At 48.3% G+C, this 24,481-nt stretch overlaps 1 protein-coding gene across 1 annotated transcript in view; it reads right to left on the reverse strand.

The window, feature by feature from the left end:
- The window catches only part of LOC119969319 (5'-nucleotidase-like), a 121,772-nt gene that overhangs the window by 47,178 nt on the left and 50,113 nt on the right, over window positions 1-24,481 (reverse strand). Inside the window, exons 2-3 of the mRNA XM_038802797.1 lie at window positions 13,416-13,638; window positions 13,149-13,337 (exon numbers count right to left, since the gene is read on the reverse strand). Coding sequence (XP_038658725.1) covers window positions 13,149-13,337; window positions 13,416-13,638 — 412 coding nt within the window. The remainder of the gene's footprint in view (window positions 1-13,148; window positions 13,338-13,415; window positions 13,639-24,481) is intronic.

The raw sequence follows: 24,481 nt of genomic DNA on the forward strand, positions 1-24,481 counted from the left end.
ATATTTGACTGAACACCACCAAATCTTCAATGTACACTGCACAATTGTTTAGTGCAGAAATTACCTTGTTGGTTAATCTTTGGAATATTGCTGCTGCATTCTTCATTCAGAATGGCAAAACCTTAAACTGATACAGACCATTTGGCATCACAAAAGCCAAAAATCCCTTCACCCTGTCTGATAAAGGTCCTTATCAGTATCCTTTAAGAAAGTCAAGTTTGCTTGTCCCAACTTTTCAACACAGTCTTCGAAATAAGGAATAGGATACATATCTGACTTGGTAACTGCATTGACATTTCTATAGTCCACACACAATTGTTGTGTTCTATCTGGTTTTGATACCATCACAATAGGTGTGCTCCAATCACTGTAACTCACTTTGATTATATAATACTTAAGTATGCTGTCAATCTTCGTTGTACCTGTGCTAACTTTAGTGGATTGAGCCTGTATGGAAGTTGTTTAATGGAAAGAGAATTTCCTCCATCTACATCATGCCTAATTACTTTCAAACTTCCTAATTTATTCCTACGAACAGCTCTATGTAACTGTAATAACTCTTAGATCATTTTGATTTTACGTCAGAAAGTAACTCAATAAATTATCCCAATTTCTTATTACGTCCTCATTGTCCAATCGAATTATAGGAAAGTCAAATTCAGAATCATCTGGGTTTATCTCTTCTCCCTGAGTTACAGCAACCAATACCTCCTCCTTCTTTCCTTCACTATCAACATACCTTTTCATAGAATCACAGAACCCCTTCAGTGCAGAAGGAAGCCATTTGGCCCATCGAAGCTGCAACAACCCTCCGTAAGAATCTAGTCACACTCCTCCACCCGATCCCCATAACTCCAGCTAACCTTTGAACACTAAGGGGAAATTTAGCATGGCCAATCCATCTAACCTGCTCATCTTTGGACTTATGAGCATATTAACATGACACACTCTGAGTTTTCCTTCTATCTGGCACTCTTATCAAACAATTCACCTCACTCAATTTCCTTCCAATTTGATAAGGGTGGCACAGTCATTAGCACTGCTGCCTCACAACTCCAAGGATCCGCATTCAATTCTGACCTTGGGTGATTGTCAGTGCGGAGTTTACACATTCTCTCCGTGTCTGCTTGGGTTTCCTCCGGGTGCTCCCATTTCTTCCCACAGTCCAAAGATGTGCAGGTTAGGTGGATTGACCATGCTAAATTGCCCCAATGTGTCCAAAGGTTGGGGGAATTTATGGGGATAGAATCTAGGTAGGGTGCTCTTTCAAGTTGTTGGTGCAAGCTTGATGGTCCAGATGGTTTCCTTCTGCACTGTAGGGATTCTATGAAGCTCTGCTAAATCTTGATTTTAATGGTTCACCTACCTTTGGTAACAATACTTTCTCCCCACTAACAAAACTGTGAAATTTTGATTTCTTATCTACCTCTGTTTTCATCGCATGTTGTGACAATTTTAAATACTTTCTAGCCAATTCACCAGCCCTAGTTAATCTCTCCGTAAAGTTTGACACATAGTACAAAACTAGTCTCTGAACGCTGCCTCACCGGGCGGGATTCTCCCAGCCCAGGCCGGGTCGGAGAATTGCCGGGCCGGGTGCAATTCGCGCGATGCCACCCTGGTGCCATTGGTGGATGCGTGGCTGGCTCTATGTGCCCCCCCCCCCCCCGTCCTGGCGATTCTTCGCTTCAGGATGGGCTGGGCGGCTGCCCAGAAAAGCCCGAGTCCCGCCGGCGCCGTTCACATCTGATCTTACACGGCGGGACCTCGGCATCCATCCTATTGGGGACAGCCTGGTGGGGGAGGGATGGGGGGGGCAAGGGGGAGGGGGGTGCGACCCACTGGGTCCTGGCCCGCAATCGGGGCCTACCAATCGGCAGGCCAGCCTCTCATGGTGGGGGCCTCTTTTGCTCCACGTCGCCCCTGTAGCCCTACGCCATGTTGCGCCAGGGCCAGCGCGCGCATTTGCGCTGGTCGGAGTGCGCATGCGCAGACCCGCGCCGCCCATTTGACACCAGTATCGGCAGCTGGAGCAGCATGGGTCACTCCAGTGCCGTGCTGGCACTCTGAAGGGCAGAGGATTGCAACACATGGCATTCCAATGACGCCGTCGTTGAACCCTCCAGTTTTTACGACGGTGTCAACACTCTGCCTTCAGATGGGAGAATCCCGTCCCCTATTTCTCTTTGATGAATTTAAGTGTTCCTCTCACCTCATGACCAAAAATCAAATGAAGACTGAATTTTAGATCATAGATCATAGAAATTGCAGTGCGGAAGGAGGCCATTCGGCCCATTGAGTCTGCACCGGCTCCTGGAAAGAGCACCCTACCCAAGGTCAACACCTCCAACCTATCCCCATAACCCAGTAACCCCACCCAACACTAAGGACAATTTTGGACACTAAGGGCAATTTAGCATGGCCAATCCACCTAACCTGCACATCTTTGGACTAAATCAATTTAGTTGATTTATTCGGTGCATTCCTAATTGCAAATAGTACAAATGCAATTTCTTTATCCCAACCCTCTGGATAATCTTGATTATAGGCCCTCAACATGGTCTTCAATTTATGATGCCATCTTTCTGCTGCCCCTAGTGATTCCAGATGACATCCAGTTGAGTCAAATTGCTGTATTCCTAAATTACCCATAACGTCTTTGAATAAATTCGATATAAAATTGGATCCCTGATTTGATTGAATTTCTTTTGGTAGTCCAGGTTTCGTAAAAAATTAGGTTCACTCCTCTCCAGCCCATGGGGGGGTATTGTTTCTGAATGGAATGGCCTCCGGGGATCTAGTAGGCACACCCATTATGGTCAACAGATACTGATCCCCACTTTTCGGTCCATCGGGGGCGGAGAATCAATTCCGATGCCGGAATCGGGACCGCCGCCAGTTTGATGTCGTTTTCCGATTCTCCGTCCCTTCCAAACTGGCATCATCGTGATGCGCACCGTGTGCAGTTGAAATGCCATTGACACCTCACTGGTCAGCTCACTTTCTAATTGTTTCATTTGTAACTGAATTCTTGTTCATTCTAATGATCCAGGCTGTGTATCTGGCAAATTTAAATGCTGACTTATTGTTTGACATTTGCAGCAGCTCTTTGAGGAGCAATGTTCAGTCCTCACTGCAAGTCATCATCTTCCTCCTCCATTGTTGGGATGAGAGGCATCCCTTTCCCATGACAAGGACCATATCAGATATGGGACATTAGTGCCAGCAAACAGGCAGGACCATCTCCCATGATGAGGCTCTGGTGGTCACCCTAATCCTAGTCATCAGCGAAGCAGGAGGTAATGAGGGTGCCCCAAGTTCTCCTCCTGCTTTGGCCCTCCCCACTGCATGATGGTCTTCCTCTGCCTCCTCCAGGGGCTACTCATCTTGTCCATCCCCTCGCCCCATTGGAGTGCCAGTTTGTGGAGAACGCAGCACAGTAAAATGATGCACAACACTCCCTGGTGGACATGCAAGGCTGGGGGAGGCTTGGGGGATTTGAGGTCCCCGGGATGGAAGCTCAAACTGATTGTCAGTCTAGCTCCTTCTCCAATTCCTTACAGAAATCAAAATGGATAGTGGTTTTGGTCCAGCAGCCGAAGTCCTTGCAGTGCTGGAGAATGCAGCAGCATCGATGTAGGCTGGAGGCAGCACCCCGTGTGCAAAGGGCTACCGCACACCCTGAATATCAGGTCACCCATCAAGCCGAGAGGGTACCCAGAGGGGACTCCAGTGATGGCCCAAGGCATACAGGTGTCATTGGCCTGTGAGGACAGGAAGGGTAGAATGTGCCACAGGAGACTCCGTCTCAACAATAGACAGTATGGCACCTCTGCCACGACCTCGCGGACTTGGCACTCCATGGTAGGACACCGGCTTCTGGTGGCCGTGAAGGTTACTGCAGCCCTGAACTTCTCTGCAACAGATTCAGACCAGGACTCGAGCGGGGACTTGCGCAGCATTTCCCAAGCAACAGCCCACAAGTGCATCCATGAGGTCACGGATGCCCTGTATGTCCGGCCAGCTGACTGTATTAACTTTGGGCTGGACCAAGCCCACCGAGAAGCCCGGGCAGCAGGATTCCCTGCCATCACCTGGATGCCCCAGGTCCAGGGGCTAATGGAAGGCATGCATGTTGCCTTGTGCGCACTGGGGCATTGGGGAGTTCCCTTCATTAACAGGAACAGTCATTAATAGTCTCACTCCCTGAATGTGCAACCATCACCTCCAGATCATGTCTGTATATGCATGCTTCCCAGGAAGTGTGCATGACAGCTACATCCTGGGACACTCAGAGATCACGACAGCTTCGAGGACCACACCAGGATGATGGGATGGCTCTTGGCGGAATAAGGGGTGCCCACTGAAGTCCTGCCTGATGACGCAAGTGAGGAGACTGTAGACCTTGGGGGAGACCTGGCATAACGAGGCTCATGTTGCCACCCATACTGTCATTGAGCGGTGCATCGGACTGCTCAACATGCAGTTCCAATTCCTGAAGCACTCTGGTGCTGCCTGCAGTACTCCCCCTGACATTGTGGTGGACTGCTGTGCCCTCCACAATCTGGCATAGCAGCGGATAAACATGCTGGAGGTGGAGGAGCCGGGCTAGGAGTGAATGGTGGAGCAGCCCGGGGAGGGTCGCAGGAGGACCCTGAGGGTGGCGGAAAGGCAGTGGCAAGGATCCAGAATACCCGGATGACCGGGGTGCCCTTATCCTCGCTCGCTTTCAAAGGGCAAGGCTTTGTCCATCTGCTCGTCCCTCTCTCCCATTCCCCACCATCCCCCTCCTTCCCCCATTCCCCTCTTTCCCCCCGAGCATTCCCTGACCCTTCCACCACCACCCTCCCCACCTCCTGAGTACCATATTCCACCCTCCCAATTTTCACTCTTTCTACCGCCCTTCCGTTTTGTTGGTATAAACCTTTGCTGAGCACTGTGAAAAATCACTTGGAAGGTTCTCCACTGTTCCTCAATTGTTTCACCATAACACCATTTCAGTGTAACATCACTCCAGGGTGATGGGCCTGTGTTGGCACTATCAGCCGGGTATACACGGCAGGAGAGTGATGACCACTCACTGTGAGGAAAGCTCTGGTGCTCCTCAGTTCCTGGCTGGTTTAGCACAATGGCGACTCGGGGCTTTTCACAGTAACATCATTAAAGCCTACTTGTGACAATAAGCGATTATTATTCTGCCCGCTGCCCTTGCGATGCGCTGGTGTCAGGGCGGGGGTGGGGGTGGGAGGGGGGAGATTTGGAAGAACTGGTGACCATGGCATCTCCTAGGTGGCAGGCCCTGGGTTGGCCTCCAGAACTTCCTCCTCCCTGACAGTGCCCGTAGGGTTCTAGTGGTCTCCATGGGACATAGGGACTGCTGGAGTTAGTTCCATAGGCCTCCGCGTGATCTGGCTCGACCAGTCCTGGCGTTGCTGTTGACACCCTCAGCGATCCCCCTCAGTAACTGGGCCATGATCTGCAGAGCCCACAAAATGTCCTGCTGCATCTGGAACACATCCCTCAGTGACTGGGACATGCTCCAAAGAACCTCAGCAATGTCCATCTGTGCCTGGGACACATCTCTCAACGACTGGGACATGGTCTGCAACGCATCAGCAATATCCCCTTGCGTCTGGGACATGACCAGAATCGACTTGGACATGATGTCGAGGCCCTCAGCCATGGTCATCACAGACTGAGCCATGCCTTGGTCACCACTACTGAAGACATTGATGTCGTGCTCCAGGCTGTCCACTCGGGTTGTCACCCTAACAGTGTTGGCCTCGATGCCACGCATTGTCGACATCATCTCCTGCCCGTAGACTTTGGGACTCATCCAATCGGCTTTGCAGTCCCTGGAATGTTGCTGACATCCTCTGCTGAATCTCATGACTGTGTCCTAGCATCTGCATCAGATCTGGGATAACCTTGTCCAGAGGCTCGGCATCTGACTGGGACTCAGACCTCCGACTGCTGTCTCCCTTCAATGTTCCTGCCTCCACCTGATGTGCATTAGCAACTGTGCGGTGCACACCAGATTGTGCCCAGAAGCCTGCCCACTAATGTTGCCCACCGAGGTGCATGTATCTGTGCTGCGCTGTGGAAGGTGCGGGTGACAGCAGTGAGGCCTCGATGGTGGTCTCCTCAGAGGTCTCTAAGGAGTTCTCGAGGGTGGCAGGGGGTGGTTGTGGTGGTGGTGGTTGCGGGGGGGGGGGGGGGGGGCGGGGGGGGTGGAGGGAGTGTGGATGACTCCAGATGACGCAGCCCCATCAGATTTAGATTTAGATTTGTTTTCACGTGTATTGAGGTACAGTGAAAAGTATTGTTCTGCATACAATCCAGGCAGATCAAAGGAGATCCTGCAAGAGAATGGACATGTGGTCAGTGAGAGGGAAGGATCATCCTATCTGACATGAGTAACTCACTTGAGACAGGTCATCTGGGTAAAGGGGCAGTGGGTGGTAACTCACCTCTGCGGCGCAGGCCGACTTCACTCTCAGTGACTGCTCTCCTCGGCAACTCCATGATTTCCAGGGTCTGTTAATCATACGGGGTGAGGTCTTGTATCAATGACACTCCGCCTCCTGTCTTGGCCCTTTTCTGCTTATTATGAGTTATCTTCTCCTGTGGGGACAAAGACAGGACTTTATGAACCACGCATTTAATGGAACAGGTGGCATGTGTGGGCACCGCAATTGGACATGAAGGGGTTGTGTTGGTGGGTGCCTGGGATGCTGAGGAGCAAGCACGAAGATTGGATGTAAGGGGTGTGCGAAGTCACAGCCACTGATTTGTGGGGTGGGGTTTTGGAATTGTGGGGTGGCAGGTGGAAGTGGTGCCAGGAGAGGTGGTAACTTACCCCTGCAGCTCGGTGGAGGATGTTGGCCTCCTTCCTACATCGGACGGCGGTCCTCCTGGTCATGCTGCCCGCACTGACAGCTGCTGCCACTGCCTCCCAGGTGGTATTGGTGACCCTGCAGCTGGTTCACTGAACTGATTAGGGAACTCGGGGCTGGATCCTCCAGTCGCCGACGCAGAACTCGCGCTCGGTGACTGGCGGGAGAATCCGAAATCCCGACCAAATCGGGGGTGGTGCCGCTTTTGCGCTGCTCCGCCCCTTCCAAGGCGTACTCAAAGAGTACGCCACGCCACACATGGACGGCCTCAGGATGCTGCCTGAGGCCTGCCCTGATGCTCCACCCCCAACCAGCCCGGATCCCGATGGCGTCGGTCGCATGTGGTCTCACCTGTCGGGAACTTGGCGTGGCGGCTACGGACTCAGTCCAGCGCCACCACAGTCAGGGGACGGCCGATCCACGGACAGAGGGGACATTATTCGGGGCTGGGGACACTGTGGGGGGGGGGGGGGGGGGGGGGGGGGGGAATGGTCCGGGGTGTGCAAGCCGGGTGAAGGGGGGGATCTATTTTGCAGGCTGGGTCAGCGAGCGGCTGGCGCCATGTTGCACACCGCGGCTGCTGCACGCTGCCGCTCTGCACATGCGCGGCAATCCGGGGCATATCGGTGGATAGATCCGGGTGCTGTACGCTGCTGTCCTGCTAACCCCCAGCAAAACGGGAATTGGTGGCCGTTTTACGCCATTTATTCCGGCATACAACGCCAGCATTCCCACGCCAGCATGGGGATGTAATCCCAGGATTGGAGAATTCAGCCCTGGATGTCGCGTCTCGCATCCACAGCATTGAGAAGCCTGGCCTGGGCGGCCTTATCAAAATGAGGAACAGGTATGCATGCTGCCATGCTTGTGTGTTGACTGAATGAGTGATGAGGGAGTGTTTAAAAGCAGCCTCTCCTTGTTCGTGGCGAGACACTGAGGCATGAGTTTGGTGAGTCAGACGGAGAGACATCCAGTAATGGCGAGAAGCTTGTGGGGGCTCAATTCTTGAACCAAGTGCTGTTAAATACAGGCCACAATCTTGCCAATGCGGCCATCATGAAAATAACATTTCAACATGCTCCCGTTAAATCATGTCCCATGATTCGAAAAATGACTGAAGGGAGGGAGATTTGCTTGTTTTTCCTGACTCCAATACTCAGCTTCTTGGTTGCTGAAGGTCAGGGAAGGGAATCTATGTGTGGAGCCAGAGGAAATAGGTGAGGTACTAAATGAATACTTTGCATCAGAATTCACCAAAGAGAAGGAATTAGTGGATGTTGAGTCTGGACAAGGGTGCATAGAAAGCCTGCGTCACATTGAGATCCAAAAAGACGAGGTGTTGGGTGTTTTAGAAAATATTAAGGTGGCTAAGTCCCAGGGCCTGATGGGATCTACCCCAGAATACTGAAGGGGGTAAGAGAGGAAATTGCTGAAGCCTTGACAGAAATCCTTGGATCCTCACTGTCTTCAGGTGATGTCACGGAGGACTGGAGAATAGCCAATGTTGTTCCTTTGTTTAAGAAGGGTAGCAAGGATAATCCAGGGAACTACAGGCCTGTGAGCCTTACGTCAGTGGTAGGGAAATTACTGGAGAGAATTCTTTGAGACGGGATCTACTGCTATTTGGAAGCAAGTGGACATATTAGCGAGAGGCAGCACTGTTTTGTGAAAGGGAGGCAGTATCTCACTAACTTGATAGAGTTTTTCAAGGAGGTCACAAAGATGATTAATACAGGTAGGGTAGTGGATGTTGTCGATATGGACTTCAGTAAGGCCTTTGACAAGGTCCCTCATGGCAGACTGGCACAAAAGGTGAAGTGACACGGATCAGAGGTGAGCTGGCAAGATGGCAAGATGGATACAGAACTGGCAAGGTCATAGAAGGCAGAGAGTAGCAATGGAAGGGTGCTTTTCTGATTGGAGGGCTATGGCTAGTGGTGTTCCACAGGGATCAGTGCTGGGACCTTTGCTGTTCATAGTATATATAAATGATTTGGAGGAAAATGTAACTGGTCTGATTAGTAAGTTTACGGACGACACAAAGGCTGGTGAAATTGCGGATAGTGATGAGGACTGTCAGAGGATACAGCAGGATTTAGATTGTTTGGAGACTTGGGCGGAGAGATGGCAGATGGAGTTTAATCCAGCCAAATGCGATGTAATGCATTTTGGAAGGTCTAATACAGGTAGGGAATATATAGTGAATGGTAGAACCCTCAAGAGTATTAAAAGTCAGAGAGATCTAGATGTACAGGTCCACAGGTCACTGAAAGTGGGGACACAGGTGGAGAAGGTAATCAAGAAGGCATACAGCATGCTTGCCTACATTGGCCGGGGCATTGAGTATAAAAATTGGCAAGTCATGTTGCAGCTGTATAGAACCTTAGTTAGGCCACACTTGGAGTGTAGTGTTCAATTCTGGTCGCCACACTACCAGAAGGATGTGGAGACTTTGGAGAGGGTGGAGAGCAAATTTACCAGGATGTTGGCTGGTATGGAGGGCATTGGCTTTGAGGGGAGGTTGAATAAACTTGGTTTGTTCTCACTGGAACGACGGAGGTTGAGGGGCGACTTGATAGAGGTCTACAAAATTATGCAGGGCATAGACAGAGTGGATAGTCAGAGGCTTTTTCCCAGGGTAGAGGGGTCAATAACTGGAGGGGAAAGGTTTAAGGTGCGAGGGGCAAGGTTTAGAGGAGATGTACGAGGCAAGTTTTTTACACAGAGTGTAGTGGGTACCTAGAACTTGCTGCCGGAGGAGGTCGTGGAAGCAGGGACAACAGTGACGTTTAAGGGGCGTCTTGACAAATACATGAATAAAATGGGAATAAAGAGATACGGACCCCGGAAGTTTAGGGTAGAGCAGTGGTCGGCACAGGCTTGGAGGGCCGAAGGGCCTGTTCCTGTGCTGTACTTTTCTTTGTTCTTTGTTCTTGTAACTTATATGACAGACACTTAGAAACAAACTGATAATTAATCAACACTGAACCGATATCAAGAACTTAAATAAAACACAATCTGCTCTGTGGCACTAATAATGGAAAGTATTATATATCAGGGTTATACTATTGGCTGCTGTAATGTTGTGTGTTTTGTAATGGTTTCATCGGAGAGTTTTGCGATCTCTTGCAGAGTTCACCATTGTACCCTGCTTGAGCAGCACCTTGTAAATAGCCCCCTTGCGCTATGTTATACGTACGCAATGTGTGATATCTTTGATTCTTTCTCGTTTCAGCTACAACAAAGAACATAACATTGTGCAGCACAGTGGTCAACACTGCCCCCTCACAGCGCCAGGGACCCGGGTTCAATTCCAGCCTCGGGTGACTTTCTGTCTGGAGTTTGCATGTTCTCCCCGTGTCTGGGTGGGTTTCCTCCAGGTGCTCCGGTTTCCTCCCACAGTCCAAAGATGTGCAGGTTGGGTGGATTGGCCATGCTAAATTGCCCCTTAGTGTCCAAAGATTAGGTGTGGTTACAGGGTTGCAGGGATAGGATGGGGGAGTGGCCTGAGGTAGTGTGCTCTTTCAGAGGGTCATTGCAGACTCAATGGGCCCAATGGCCTCCTTCTGCACTTTAGGGATACTATCATTGTATAACAAAAGGGACACCAGCGACAATATTTGGGCCATATAAAAAAATGAGAGAAAAACTACTTTTGACAAAAATGTTGTGAGGTAGAAGAAGGAATCATCGATGGAGATTCAGGCCCATTCAGCATCGGGAGGGAGGTCAGCAGAAATATCATCCAAGGTGGAATCATTGTTGTGGTAAGAAAAAAATAACACTTTAGTAAATATTTGGCCACCAAACTGTTTGTAGCAAGGTGGGTCGTCCATGCGAACGCGACGTGCAAGTAAATGAGGTTTTAAATAAAATACTGTCAGTCAACTGCGAGTTACGGGGGGGGGGGGGGGGGGGTGGTCACTTCAATCGCAGGATCGGAGTTTTCAGTACATTTACTATTGTAGTTGGTAAAACTGCACACACCACACACAAGACACTGAAACGCGTCGCGGGAAGACAAACCTATGGGCTGTGCCTACTGGCTGGGAATCGATACTGAGGCACAGAAACAGCCAGTTTGCTTGTGCACTGCGAGTTTGTCTGTTTTAAACGGAAAGAAAGTAAATGGCAGTGAAGACAGGCTGAAGACTGAATAGCACAGATCAGGGAGCTGTAATCCAAAAATGGTGGGATGTTAAGGCACAATGGACGCATTTAATAAGGAGGAGACATGGAACTCTTATGAGAAAAGGTTCCAGTTGTTCCTTAAAGGCCATCAGACACCAGCAGATCTGCATACTGCGACTTTTCTCAGCTCAGTTGGGAAAAAAACATTCATGTTACTACAGAATTTAATACACCCAGCTAAACCTAGAGACAATCATATGATGACATAGTGACTGTTTGCAAGAACATTTCTCTCCCCGTCCACTATTAATAGCTGTGAGAGAAGCTTCGCTGATTGGAGTTCGAGCAGAAGTCCATAAAATGGAGACTGTGAGAAGCAGGTCCACCAGGAACCTGCCATGTCATCGCTGCAACCAAGTGGTTCATGCGGTCGGAGATTGTTGGAGCAGGAAAAATGCCAAAATTGTGGTAATGTTGGTCACATTGCCAAAGCATTGTGGTCACGCCAACATTCATCAGCACAAACAAAGTGTCCCAAGAAAAATACTGCAAAGTCGACAGGACAGGTTTGCCAGTTAAGTACCAAAGTCAGCTTAAGAAATGTAAGCTCAGCGTTCTAGCCAGTATCAGGAGACCAGCAACGATTTTGGGTCTATCCAAAATGAAATGGGAACACTATTGGGATACAGGCGCTACAGGATCACCTATTCCTGAATCATTTAGATTTAGATTTAGAACAGTAGAGCACAGAACAGGCCCTTCCGCCCTCGATGTTGTGCCGAGCAATGATCACCCTACTCAAACTCACATATCCACCCTATACCCCCAACCCAACAACTTCCCCCTTAACCTTACTTTTTAGGACACTACGGGCAATTTAGCATGGCCAATCCACCTAACCCGCACATCTTTGGACTGTGGGAGGAAACCGGAGCACCCGGAGGAAACCCACGCACACACGGAGAGGACGTGCAGACTCCGCACAGACAGTGACCCAGCCGGGAACCGAACCTGGGACCCTGGAGCTGTGAAGCATTGATGCTAACCACTATGCTACCGTGCTGCCCCTTATGCTACCGTGCTGCCCCTTAATATACCATCTTAATATGCCTTAACATGTGCCCCATTATACCATCAGAAACGGCAGCACGGTAGCATTGTGGATAGCATAATTGCTTCACAGCTCCAGGATCCCAGGTTCGATTCCGGCTTGGGTCACTGTCTGTGTGGAGTCTGCACGTCCTCCCCGTGTATGCGTGGGTTTCTTCCGGGTGCTCCGGTTTCCTCCCACAGTCCAAAGATGTGCAGGTTAGGTGGATTGGCCATGCTAAATTGCCCTTAGTGTCCAAAATTGCCCTTAATGTTGGGTGGGGTTACTGGGTTATGGGGATAGGGTGGAGGTGTTGACCTTGGGTAGGAAGCTCTTTCCAGGAGCCGGTGCAGACTCGATGGGCCGAATGGCCTCCTTCTGCACTGTAAATTCTATGAAACTGAATTATCTGCTTTCAACCATCTGATGTGGTCTTGAGGATATTTACCGAGGAGGTTGTGCCGCTGAAGGGCTTCATCCAGGTGACTGTGGAAGTTAACAAGCAGAAAGTGGAGTTATCTCTCATATTGTTCAAGGACATTTTCCACCGTCGTTTGCGAGGTCTTGGCTAAGGATGATTAAGCTAAACTGGGCAAATATAAACCAACTCGCTGGGGATGGGGGTGAACCATGATGTCTGTGGTGGGGGGAGTAGGAGGAATGAGTGTCCCAGTGCTTGTTGGGGGGGGGGGGGGGGGGAGGAGTGCTCCACAATGTCTGCGGAGGTGAACATGAGCACATCGTTGTTTGCGGGGGGGATTGCCCTGATTCTTAGGTGGGGGGGGGGGTTATATTCAGCACGTATCAGGGCACCCTTTAAGATGGCCAGCTCCATCAGTCCCCACCCCACCAGAGTGATGGTTCAAACCAGGCCCTCTGAATGCCAAAAAATCTGGAGTGAAAGTCTGGCTGTGCATCTGGAGAGACAAGAGCCTGGTTTTCGTCTGAATCTGACAATCAGTCCGATTTGGAGGAAATTCCACCCGATAACTTTGGTATACCTGACAGAGAGAGTTGGCTGAGACGTTTACCTGTGTAAAGAAAAGTGTTGGTATGTCCTCCCACGACAACATCGACCCCTCTCACTTTCTTTGCAATTTCTTTGTCCATCTCGAATCCTGCATGACCCAGGGCGATAATCTTGTTAACCCCCAGAACTGTGAGTTTGTCAACTTCCCGTTGCACGGCTTCAACTTCATCCTCGAAGATTAGATGGGGCCCTGGAATATATTTTTAAAAATTGGTGTCCTTTTCAAAGCTCCACAACACAGTGAGCCTCAGCTTCAAACAGTACCTACCTGTACTTGAAAGTATTGGCGTTTCTTTGGTGGTGTATCCAACCACACCAATCTTCTGCCCATTGACAGTCAGGATCTTAAAAGGATGGTAGTAGCCGGAGATCTGTTGTGATAACTGTTGATCTGCTTTGAGATTCGCACTCAGCACTGGGAAGGAAACTTTCTGAAGAAAGGGGCCCAAGAGGCCGTCCACCCCATTGTCAAATTCATGATTCCCCAGAGCCTAAAGAAGACAACAACAGTCAAGTCACAAAGTTTTTATTTTTTATTTTTTTATTTAAAAAAATTTTTTTTTTAAGAGTACCCAATTAATTTTTTCCAATTAAGGGGCAATTTAGCATATTCAATCCACCTACCCTGCACATCTTTGGGTTGTGGGGGCGAAACCCACGCAGACACGGGAAGAATGTGCAAACTCCACACGGACAGTGACCCAGAGCCGGGATCGAACCTGGGACCTCAGCGCCGTGAGACTGCAGTGCTAACCCACTGAGCCACCATAGTTAGTGAAAATGGAGATGGAGGGCCGCATCTGATTAAATTGTATGTTCATTTTAATCACAAACAGAGCAAACTGCAAGGGAAATAAGATAGCTTGTATATAGAACATAGAACAGTACAGCACAGAACAGGCCCTTCGGCCCTTGATGTTGTGCTGAGCAATGATCACCCTACTCAAACCCACGTATCCACCCTATACCCGTAACCCAACAACCCCCCCCCTTAACCTTACTTTTTAGGACACTACAGGCAATTTAGCATGGCCAATCCACCTAACCCGCACACCTTTGGACTGTGGGAGGAAACTGGAGGAAACCCACGCACACACGGGGAGGACGTGCAGACTCCGCACAGACAGTGACCCAAGCTGGATTCGAACCTGGGACCCTGGAGCTGTGAAGCATTTATGCTAACCACCATGCTACCGTGATGTGGTATGATGCGGCCTTTCAGCAATGGGGAACAAGGCAGACAGGAGAAGGAAATCTGGTTGAGGCCAGAAATCAGTTTCCTAATGCAGATTGAACTTCAGCAATTATGTTTCTGGTGCTTTTTTGGCAGATCGAGCTGACTGATGAACATTGTTGGGAAGTCCTTTTTTAAAATATATTTGCATGTTATGCTTGATGATTAAAAGGCCACCAGTGAGGATTAAGTTCCTGCCAGGGCAAAATTAGAACATTTACATTCATAACTGCGCACAAGTGGTGAGCGCCTGGAAAAATTGACTTCTTCCACCATTAATGGTGAGTTGCCCAGCATTTTATTTATTTATTTATTTATTTGTGGGTCGCTGACTAGACCAGTCTTTATTGCCCATCCCTAACTTCCCTTGGACAGGTACTAGTGAGCTACTTTCTTGAATGACTACAATCTCTGTGGTGTAGGTACACCCATTGTGCTGTTAGGGAGGAGGTTCCAGGGTTTTGCCCCAGCGACAGTGAAGGAACAGCGATATATTTCCAATCCAGGAAGGTGAGTGACTTGGAGGGGAACCTCCAGGTGGTGGGGTTCCCCTGCATTTGTGGCTCTTCTCTTTCTAAATGGTAGCAGTCATCAGTTTTGAAGATGGAGCGTTGGTGAGTTCTTGTAGTGCACCTTGTAGAAGGTACACACAGCTGCTACTGTGCTTCAATGGTGGTGGTGTTGTATTTTATATTTTCCCCGCGTCTTGACTGTGATTCAGGGGCGAGGGGTATCGCAAATAAGGCATGTTGCAAATCAACAAGGGTAAAAATAGTCGATTCCGGTGGGACATTGCTAAGGATTGTCGCTGGATTTGGGACAATGGGATGTAAGGGTTTAACTATCTGATTAATAAGCTGGAGGTCTTGGACTAAACGCTATTCGGATGGTCTTCCTATTTTAGGAAGTGGAAGAATCGGGGTATTACAGGGCGATTGGCATGGTATCAAAATTCCCTGTTGAAGGAACGAATGAATCATGACCGAGACTCCTTTTTCAGCCTCGGGCCGCAAAGGGTACTGTGAAATAGAGGGTAAGGGCATATCAGGTTCGACTCTAATAACAACAGGAGGGTCATTAGTGAGACCAACTTCGTGTTTGGAGGCTGCCCATAAATCTGCGGGTAGTTCAGGAGTCGCCGATTGGGTTGAATGATGATGGTGCAGTGTGCCAATGTGGACAAATGGGCGTTTAAAATATTCTAAAGTGCCTGCGGGTAGGGTTTGACTATCATTAAGGAAAGGATCAGCTTGTCCTCGTAGTGCAGCTGCCAGAAATCCCAAGGACTTGGCATTGTAGCCTTCGTTGACAGAAAGGGTCACGTGGGGTGACACAAGTCTCGACTGACGTCATAGGCTGTGGGGTAAATCGACAAGAAAGGCAGACCCTTCTTTTGTCTTGGTAAATGCTCTCCAAATCGGGCGAGGTTACTGTATGATCGTAGCAAAGAGTGACATGTGGATTGGGAATATCTAAGGGAGGTGAAAAGTGTGAGGGATGAAAATCAAACGACCACCACTGTGGAATAGTGAATAGGGGAAAGTTTCGAAGCTGGGCCTGCGGGATAGGTGATATGGTAATGCCGTTACCAAGGCTTGGGTCACTATATTCTCTCATCTGGACTCTATCGGGTGTTTTAAACAGTGGTACTCAGGGTTAACGTTAGCTGCCAGCATAGAACACAGAGCAATCAGGCGCAGGCACAGAAGTTATTAAATTCTGCAGCTGGTGACCTCGTATTTGAGACAGTTCTATAAACATTCCATTATCAATGCAGTGTATTACCGCTCCGAATTTGCAGTGTCTAATCAGCAACTTTCTAATCAAGGTGGATAGCCTAACTTGGTTCTTTTCCATATGCGCATTCCGTTTTCAAGACCTGTCAATTCTATACTCAATTTTAATTCTTTATCCTGCCAGCTGGCTAACAAGGAGGCATCCTTCAATTTTGGACAATATTCCCTCCATAGAGAAACTAACTTTTTAGCAGTTGACGCCCTATTATTTTCCTAAATCACTTGTTGAGCTTCTATTACTGTTGATAGGCCTTTAGTTGTTCACACAGCGTTTGCAGTACGCTGCCATTTAAAAAAGTTGTATCTAAAGTTTTACCCATTGCACACTTTGTCTGATGCCAGATGGTCCTTCCGATTCCAATTTTAACAATTGATTAAGGAAATTACGTGTGTGATGTTTTATGTCAGGGTCCGCACGCTTTTTGCCCTGTTTATGTGTTATTAAGCAGAGTTATCCGCATCTGCAGGAGATTATAATTTAAATCACGGAGTAATCGCGCTCCATGCAAACCAATTAACAGCTTGAAGGTGACACTGTAAAGATTCTATGCCACCCGCCTTACAAAGTTAGCGGGAACCTTTTATCGCGAAGGTTTCAGGTAATAACAAGGACCATGTTGGCATCGATATCTCTTTACCTCTTTCAAATAATCACAGCTTGAAACATAATTTTTAAAGTCAAAGTCTGAAAAATGAAATATGAATTCTTTCCCTCTCTCTCTTATCTATCTCTCTCCCTCTCTACATAACTCTGTCTGTCTTTGGAACTCTTGTTGCTCTTTCTCTTTATCTGCCTACCTCTCCATCTCTGCCTCTCCCTGACTCGCTCTCTTTCGCTCTCTCTAACAGTTCCTGTCTCTTGTCGCTGGCTCTCTATCTTCTTCAATCTCTTCCTCTGTCTCTCTTTCTCTCTCTTGGATTCAGCCCTTGTCCTTGCGGACAAATTTTGAACAAAAATTTTTCATTCTCTTTCGAAAGCTTTATCTGTGTTATTCCATTTAAGTCAATTTGCACTGATTAATTTTAGAGGTATTAGCTATTCTTTGAGAAGTATTTTTTCTTTGTCAATTCAGAAAAGACCAACTGTCTGCTAAAATGGTTAATGTTTCCTGCAGAATGTAAGGGGTGGAGAACTTGCCGTGATGCCATTACGTTTGCCAGATGTTCCAATGCTGAGGCCATGTAGATGCTTGTAGATGCATGTAGAGGGTTGTTCGATATTTACAGCTTGCGTCTGTGACCGAGTGCGTGTCGCTAAGGGGGATACGTTAGCAGGAGTTTCATTGGTAATGGGATCAGAAGTGGGAGTCAGGACTTAGGACAGTGGAATTGCAAGATCGGGGAGCGCAAAATGAGGGTGGGGTCCAGGGTTCAAATTCTCCTCGTCTTCTGTATTGCTTGAATAGGGGAACATCTGGCAAACGTAATGGCAACAGAAGCCAGGGACACTGGACAGGCACTGGCCGAGGTCTCAGCTGAGCTAGTGACTGTCCGGACCGTGGCATTGCAAAATCGACTGGCTTTGGATTATCTGTTAGCCTCGCAGGGAGGAACGTGTGCTATCATAGGCCAAGAGTGCTGTACTTACATTCCAGATGGCTCTGAAAATATCACTAACCTGGCCGACCATATTAAGAGACAGGCTGCTCAAATTCAAGAAATTGGCAGTGAATTTCACGACTATAACCCGCCGGGTTGGCTAGGGTGGTTGGGTCATGGATTATTTGACTGGATCTTTAAGGCCTTTATTCTACTTCTACTAATGCTACTAGGGATAGGATTGCTTTCCTGCTTGTGTAAATGCATTTTCAAACGAATCATGGATATACCTATTTAGCTAGTTGTCATGATATGACAAAAGGGGGGAGTGTGGTATTGTGTGAAGCAAATAATGGCATGATGGGAAAACTAGTCAAGTCTTCTTGGTACAATTGAATTGTCAAAAGCACAGTGCTATAAATATTGTTTAGTAATAATTGATGTGTTTAGTAAATGGATTGAAGCATTCCCCACCACTAATTGTACGGCACATACAGTAGTAAAGTTGTTGTTAACGGAAGTCATGGTGAGCTCAGACAATGGACCACATTTTGTAGCTCGGATCAATACCGAATTGTGCAAAGCCCTTGTAATTAAACAGCAACTGCACTGCGCGTATCACCCGCAGGCAGCAGGAATTCTGGAAAGAGCCAACGGGACTTTAAAAGAAAAATTATCTAAATTAACTGAAGAAACTGGGTTAAATTGGCTAAAAGTACAACCTTTGGCACTGTTTCACATGCGAGTGACTCCCCATTCGCGGACCGGACTGTCAGCTGCAGAGATAGTCTATGGTCGGCCAATGAGGACTCCCTGGGATGCCCATGAAAAACCCCTAGAGGGAATAGACCTCCATGTGATGGGGGAACAAATGCAGAACTATTTGAATCAATTAACACTTTCTTTGAAGTTTCTTCACTCACAGGTAAAACAGGTACATCTACCAGTAATGACAGGGACAGCCGCCCCTCGATATCCAGTGGTCAAACCCGGAGACCTCGTGTTGGTAAAAAAACTAGGACAGAAAGAAACTAGGACAACGCTGGAGCGGACCATTCCTCGTACTACTGACGACGCCAACTTCGGTCAAACTTGAAGGACGTTCAAGTTGGATACATCTATCCGATTGCAAGAAGATAGTCTCCAATCCAGACGAGAACACAGGATGAAGATCTTCAGTATAATTTTTGGACTTTCTGGACTATTTAGCCTCAATGGCCACTCGGTAGTAAAAAAACGAACTAAACGAGACCTGCCTTCCAATACCTATTCACATATGTCATATCTTTACGCCGAAAAATTGAATATTAGCAAGTGTTGGGTTTGCACCCACATCCCTGTCCATTCAAGGGAAGGAATACCTCTCCAATCTCTCCCCTTTCATACCACAGGAACAGTTGAATGGATTTTACGACAAAATCAAACAGGAATCAGGGGAGATAGGGGGAATATGAAAATATGGAGATCTGCTGGCTATGACATGACTAAATTTTCAGCTTCATATCAACCTAACTATAATCATGCCCTAACTCCACCCTCCCTCACTGTCCACTCATATAATGTTCAAGGTTCCGTATGTTTTAATAAATCAGGGAAAGGAAAGTTAATGGGGCAAAGTAGGTGCAACCTACCAATACAATCCCCTGGATGACATCAGCTGATGATTTTACAGCCTACAATGGAACCTATTTCATATGCGGCACTAAAGCATATCCGTGGCTCCCCATGGATTGGACAGGATCCTGCTTTTTGGGATATGTCATACCCCAAATGCGTCACCGATCCACCCTTAAGTACTCCCCCTCGCGAGCAAAAAGAACAATTTCTAAAACGGAACGGGCAAGGCATCCAACGAACTGATCTACATGGCCTCAGCATTGGAACATCTGGCAAACGTAACGGCAACAGAAACCAGGGACACTGGACAGGCACTGGCCGAGGTCTCAGCTGAGCTAGTGACTGTCCGGACCGTGGCATTGCAAAATCGACTGGCTTTGGATTATCTGTTAGCCTCGCAGGGAGGAACGTGTGCTATCATAGGCCAAGAGTGCTGTACTTACATTCCAGATGGCTCTGAAAATATCACTAACCTGGCCGACCATATTAAGAGACAGGCTGCTCAAATTCAAGAAATTGGCAGTGAATTTCACGACTATAACCCGCCGGGTTGGCTAGGGTGGTTGGGTCATGGATTATTTGACTGGATCTTTAAGGCCTTTATTCTACTTCTACTAATGCTACTAGGGATAGGATTGCTTTCCTGCTTGTGTAAATGCATTTTCAAACGAATCATGGATATACCTATTTAGCTAGTTGTCATGATATGACAAAAGGGGGGAGTGTGGTATTGTGTGAAGCAAATAATGGCATGATGGGAAAACTAGTCAAGTCTTCTTGGTACAATTGAATTTAAACCTAAGGCACAGATACAAACAGCCAAGGTCAACCGAGAACTGGCTGACTCTAACACTCAGATAAGACGCGTTCGTCATGAGACCAGAGGAGTCTAAATATATACGATAAGCTAAAAAACTGTCTCTGCCTGTATGTAAACAAGTTTGTCCAGTTCTTAAAACAAAGACAAGATAATGATATGAAACTCAAGTCCCCTAAAGGTCAGAAGGTGACGCCATTGTAACGATTATTACTTATGTTTTACTTTCGATCAAATTCCTGACCAAGCTGTATTCATGTTATCTTGATCCTATAATGTATAAGAATCGCCTTCTTTTCTGTACTATCGCAGACTTGGGACGGACTCCGCAGTTTGTAATTGACTGCCTTCCGACTCCAAGTATCAGCCATTTTCTGCTAGCAGTTCTAATTAGTGAATAAAGTTCAGTTTTGCTTACCTAATGAATCATGTTTGAATTTCTCTATCACAGTCAAGACGCGGGGAAAATATAAAATACAACAGTGGGAGTGAATGTTTGTGGATGGGGTACTTATCAAGCGGGCTGATTTGTCCTGGATGGTGTCGAGCTTCTTGAATGTTGTTGGAGCTGCACTCATCCAAGCAAGTGGAGAGTATTCCATTACACTCCTGACTTGTGCCTTATAGATGGTGGACAGGCTTTGGGGGTCAGGAGGTGAGTTACTCGCCATAGGATTCCTGGTAGCCACAGTATTAATGTGGCTAGTCCAGTTGAGTTTCTGATCAATGGTAACAGCCAGGATGTTGATTGTGGGGGATTAAATGATGCAATTGAATGTCAAGGGGGTGATGGTTAGATCCTCTCTTGTAGAAGATGGTAATTGCCTAGTACTTGTACGACGTGAATGTAACTTGCCACTTCTCAGCCCAAGCCTGGATATTGTCCATGTCTTGCTGCATTTGGACATGGACTGCTCCATTATCTGAGGAGTTGCAAATGGCTCTGAACATTGTCTTCTGCAAACATTCCTACTTCTGACCTTATGATGCAAGTGAGGTCATTGATGAAGCAGCTGAAGGTGATTGGGCCCAGGACACTACCCTGAGGAGCTCCTGCAGTGAGGTCCTGGAGCTGAGATGATATGACTCCAACCAGCGTAGAGTTTCCCCCCTGATTCCCATTGACTCCAGTTTAGCTATGGCCCCTTCAGGCCATACTTGGTCAAATGCTGCCTTGATGTCAAGGGGAGTCACGCTCATCTCACCTCTGGCATTCAGCTCTTATGTCCATCCTTGAACCAAGACTGTAATGAGGTCAGGAGTTGAGAGACCCTGGTGGAACCCAAACTGAGCATCCATGAGCAGGTTATTGCTGATTTAGTGCCGCTTGTTAGTCGTGTTGACTCCTTCCATCACTTTGCTGATGATGGAGAGTATACAGATAAGGCAGTAATTGGTCGGGTTGGATTAGTCCTGTTTCTTGTGTATAGGGCACCCCGAGGAAATTTTCCACATTGCTGGGTAGATGCGAGTGTTGTAGCTATACCGGAACAGCTTAGCTAGGGATGCTGCAAGTTCTGGAGCACATGTCTTCAGTACTATTGCTGGAATATTGTCAGGGTCCTTAGTCCTTGCAGTATCCAGTGCCCTCAGCAGTTTCTTGGTATTATGTGGAGTGAATTGTGTTGGCTGAAGACTGATATCTATGGTGCTGGGGACCTCTGAAGGAGACCGAGATGGATCATTCACTCGGCACTTCTGGTTGATGATTGTTGCAAATGTCTTTTACACAGATGTGCTGAGTTCCTCCATAATTGAGGATGGAGATGTTTGTGGAGCCTCCTCCTCCAGTGAGTTGTTTAATTGTCCACCACCATTCACAGCTGGATGTGGCAGGACTGCAGAGCTTAGATTTGCTGCGTTTGTTGCGAAATCGTTTAACTCTGTCTATCACTTGCTGCTTATGCTGTTTGGCACAAAGGTAGTCCTGTGTTGTAGCTTCACCAGGTCGACACCTCATTTTTCGTTATGCCTGATGTTGCTCCTGGCATGCTCTCCTGCACTATTCATTGAACTGGCTTGTGGTAATGGTAGTGGGGGATATACCGGGCCATGAGGGTGCAGATTGTGGTTGAGTATTCTGCTGCTGCTGATGGCCCAGTGCCTCATGGATGCCCAACCTTGAGTTGCTAGATCAGTTTGAATTCTATCCCATTTAGCATGGTGGTCATGCCACACAGCACAATGGAGGTTATCCTCAATGTGAAGATGGGATTTTGTCTCCACAAGGATTGTACGGTGGTCTCTTCTACCAATACTGTCATGGACAGATGCATCTGCAGCAGGCAGTTTGGTGAGGATGAAGTCAAGTCTGCTTTTCCCTCTTGTTAGTTCCCTCACCACCTCCAAGTCACTCACCATCCTGACTTGGAAATATATTTTTTGCTGGGGCAAATCCTGGACCTCCTTCCCTAGCAGCACAGTGGGTGTACCTACACCTCAGGGACTGCAACAGTTCAAGGAGACAACTCACCACCACCGTAAGAAGGGCAAGTAGGGATGAGCAATAAATGCTGGCCTAACCAGCAACACTCACATCCCATAAATTAATTTTTAAAAAGTTCCTGGCTGTGGCGTACTATCCCACCTATATCAAGGAAAAACAGACTAAGAAGCGTTTAATGCCTCCGGCCCATTAGAAATTCAGTTGGTGCCACTGTGGGTGCGGCATGCAGAGTGGTCCTATAGCAGAACAAAAACCTGGCTAGTGTTGTATACATTGACCACAAAGTCTGCTTTTTTAGTTCAAGTTTGAGCGTTTGTAAAACTCTTTGCTGCAGCCTGTTTGAAGCTGGGTGATAGGGTGCCGTACGGATGTGCTGCACCCCATTAGCCATCAGGTATTCTGAGAACTCTTCACTTGTGAAAGGCGTTCCATTGTTGGTAACCCACACCTCTGGGGTACGGTATGTACTGAAGGACAAGCGCAATTTTTCAATGGTCGCCCTAGAGGTGGTCGGTGACATCCTGTGGACTTCCAACCACGTGGAGTGGGCATGTATCAGGAGTAAGAACACTGAGCCTTGAAATGGGCTGGCAAACCTAGCGTGTAACCGCACCCACAGTGGCCCCAGCCATTCCCATTGGTGAAGAGGCGCAGCTGGCGGAAGCTTCTGGTGCTCCCGACGTATGCCGCACTGGGCTACACCCTCTAATTCAGTGTGCAGGCCCAGCCACCATCTGCCCATTGTGCAGATCCCTGAGGATCAGGTCCTGGTCCTTGCCTGGAACGACAACTCAAGTTCCCCATAACAGGATGCCATCTTGTGGTGGTATGAATGTGAGCACTGCCATTGGTGCAGAGCACGGGTTTCCCATTGGCTCTAGCTGGTCATGTGCCTCTCGTCCGATTGGCTGGGACTAGTCATGTGACTGCTCACCAATTGGTCGAGAGGCAAGTAGACCCCGCCTCCGAGGCAGGGTATAAGTACCCAGAGTTCCCGGTGGTCGGCCTTACTCTGTAGTCGACCACCGGGCTAACAACTAGCTGATTAAAGCCACAGTTCAGATCCTAATCGTGTCTTGAGTCCAATTGATGGTACATCAATTTATCAGCTAGAAGTTTGGAATGGAGCTACGCATCAAGCCTGACTGCCTCCGTACCAGCCTGCATGCTGCAAATGCGTCTGCAATCTTTAAACACTGGCAGGCGTGTTTTAATAGCTACCTGACGACAGCAGCCGGCAAGCCCACCAAGGAGCAGAAACTCCACATCCTTCACTCATGCGTGGGCACGGCGGTATATTCAATGATTGAGGACGAAAGGGATTATGATGTAGCCATGGAGATTCTCAAAGGACACTTTCTCTGACCGATCAACGAAGTTTACACACGGCATCTCCTGACGACTAGACAACAGTTCCCTGGTGAGTCACTCGACGAGTTTTACCAGGCCCTCGCAGCTCTAGGGAGAATGTGCGCATGTATCCAGGTTTCGGCGACTGAGCACATGGAACTTTTAATCAGAGACGCTTACGTTGCCGGCATGCAGTCCCCTTCTATCTGCCAACGATTGCTGGAGAAGAACACCCTCAGCCTAGCTGAGGCACGGACCCTCGCAACCTCCCTGGAGGTTGCTGACCTGAACGCCCGCGCTTACGCCCCCGGCCGCACAGCAACCCCCTGGACTTCATGGCACGCGCCACCCCCGACCTCCGTGGACCCCGACACCCCCCCCCCCCCCCCAAAGCCTGCGCTGCGGGTCGCTCCGACAAACTAGCGGGGCCCCGTTGCTATTTTTGTAGTCTCTCCAAGCACCCCCGCCCACGCTGCCCGGCCCGCTCCGCCCTGTGTAAGAGCTGCGGGAAGAAGGGCCACTATGCGGTGGTCTG

Source organism: Scyliorhinus canicula, chromosome 1 (assembly GCF_902713615.1).
Source record: "Scyliorhinus canicula chromosome 1, sScyCan1.1, whole genome shotgun sequence".
NCBI lineage: Eukaryota > Metazoa > Chordata > Chondrichthyes > Carcharhiniformes > Scyliorhinidae > Scyliorhinus > Scyliorhinus canicula.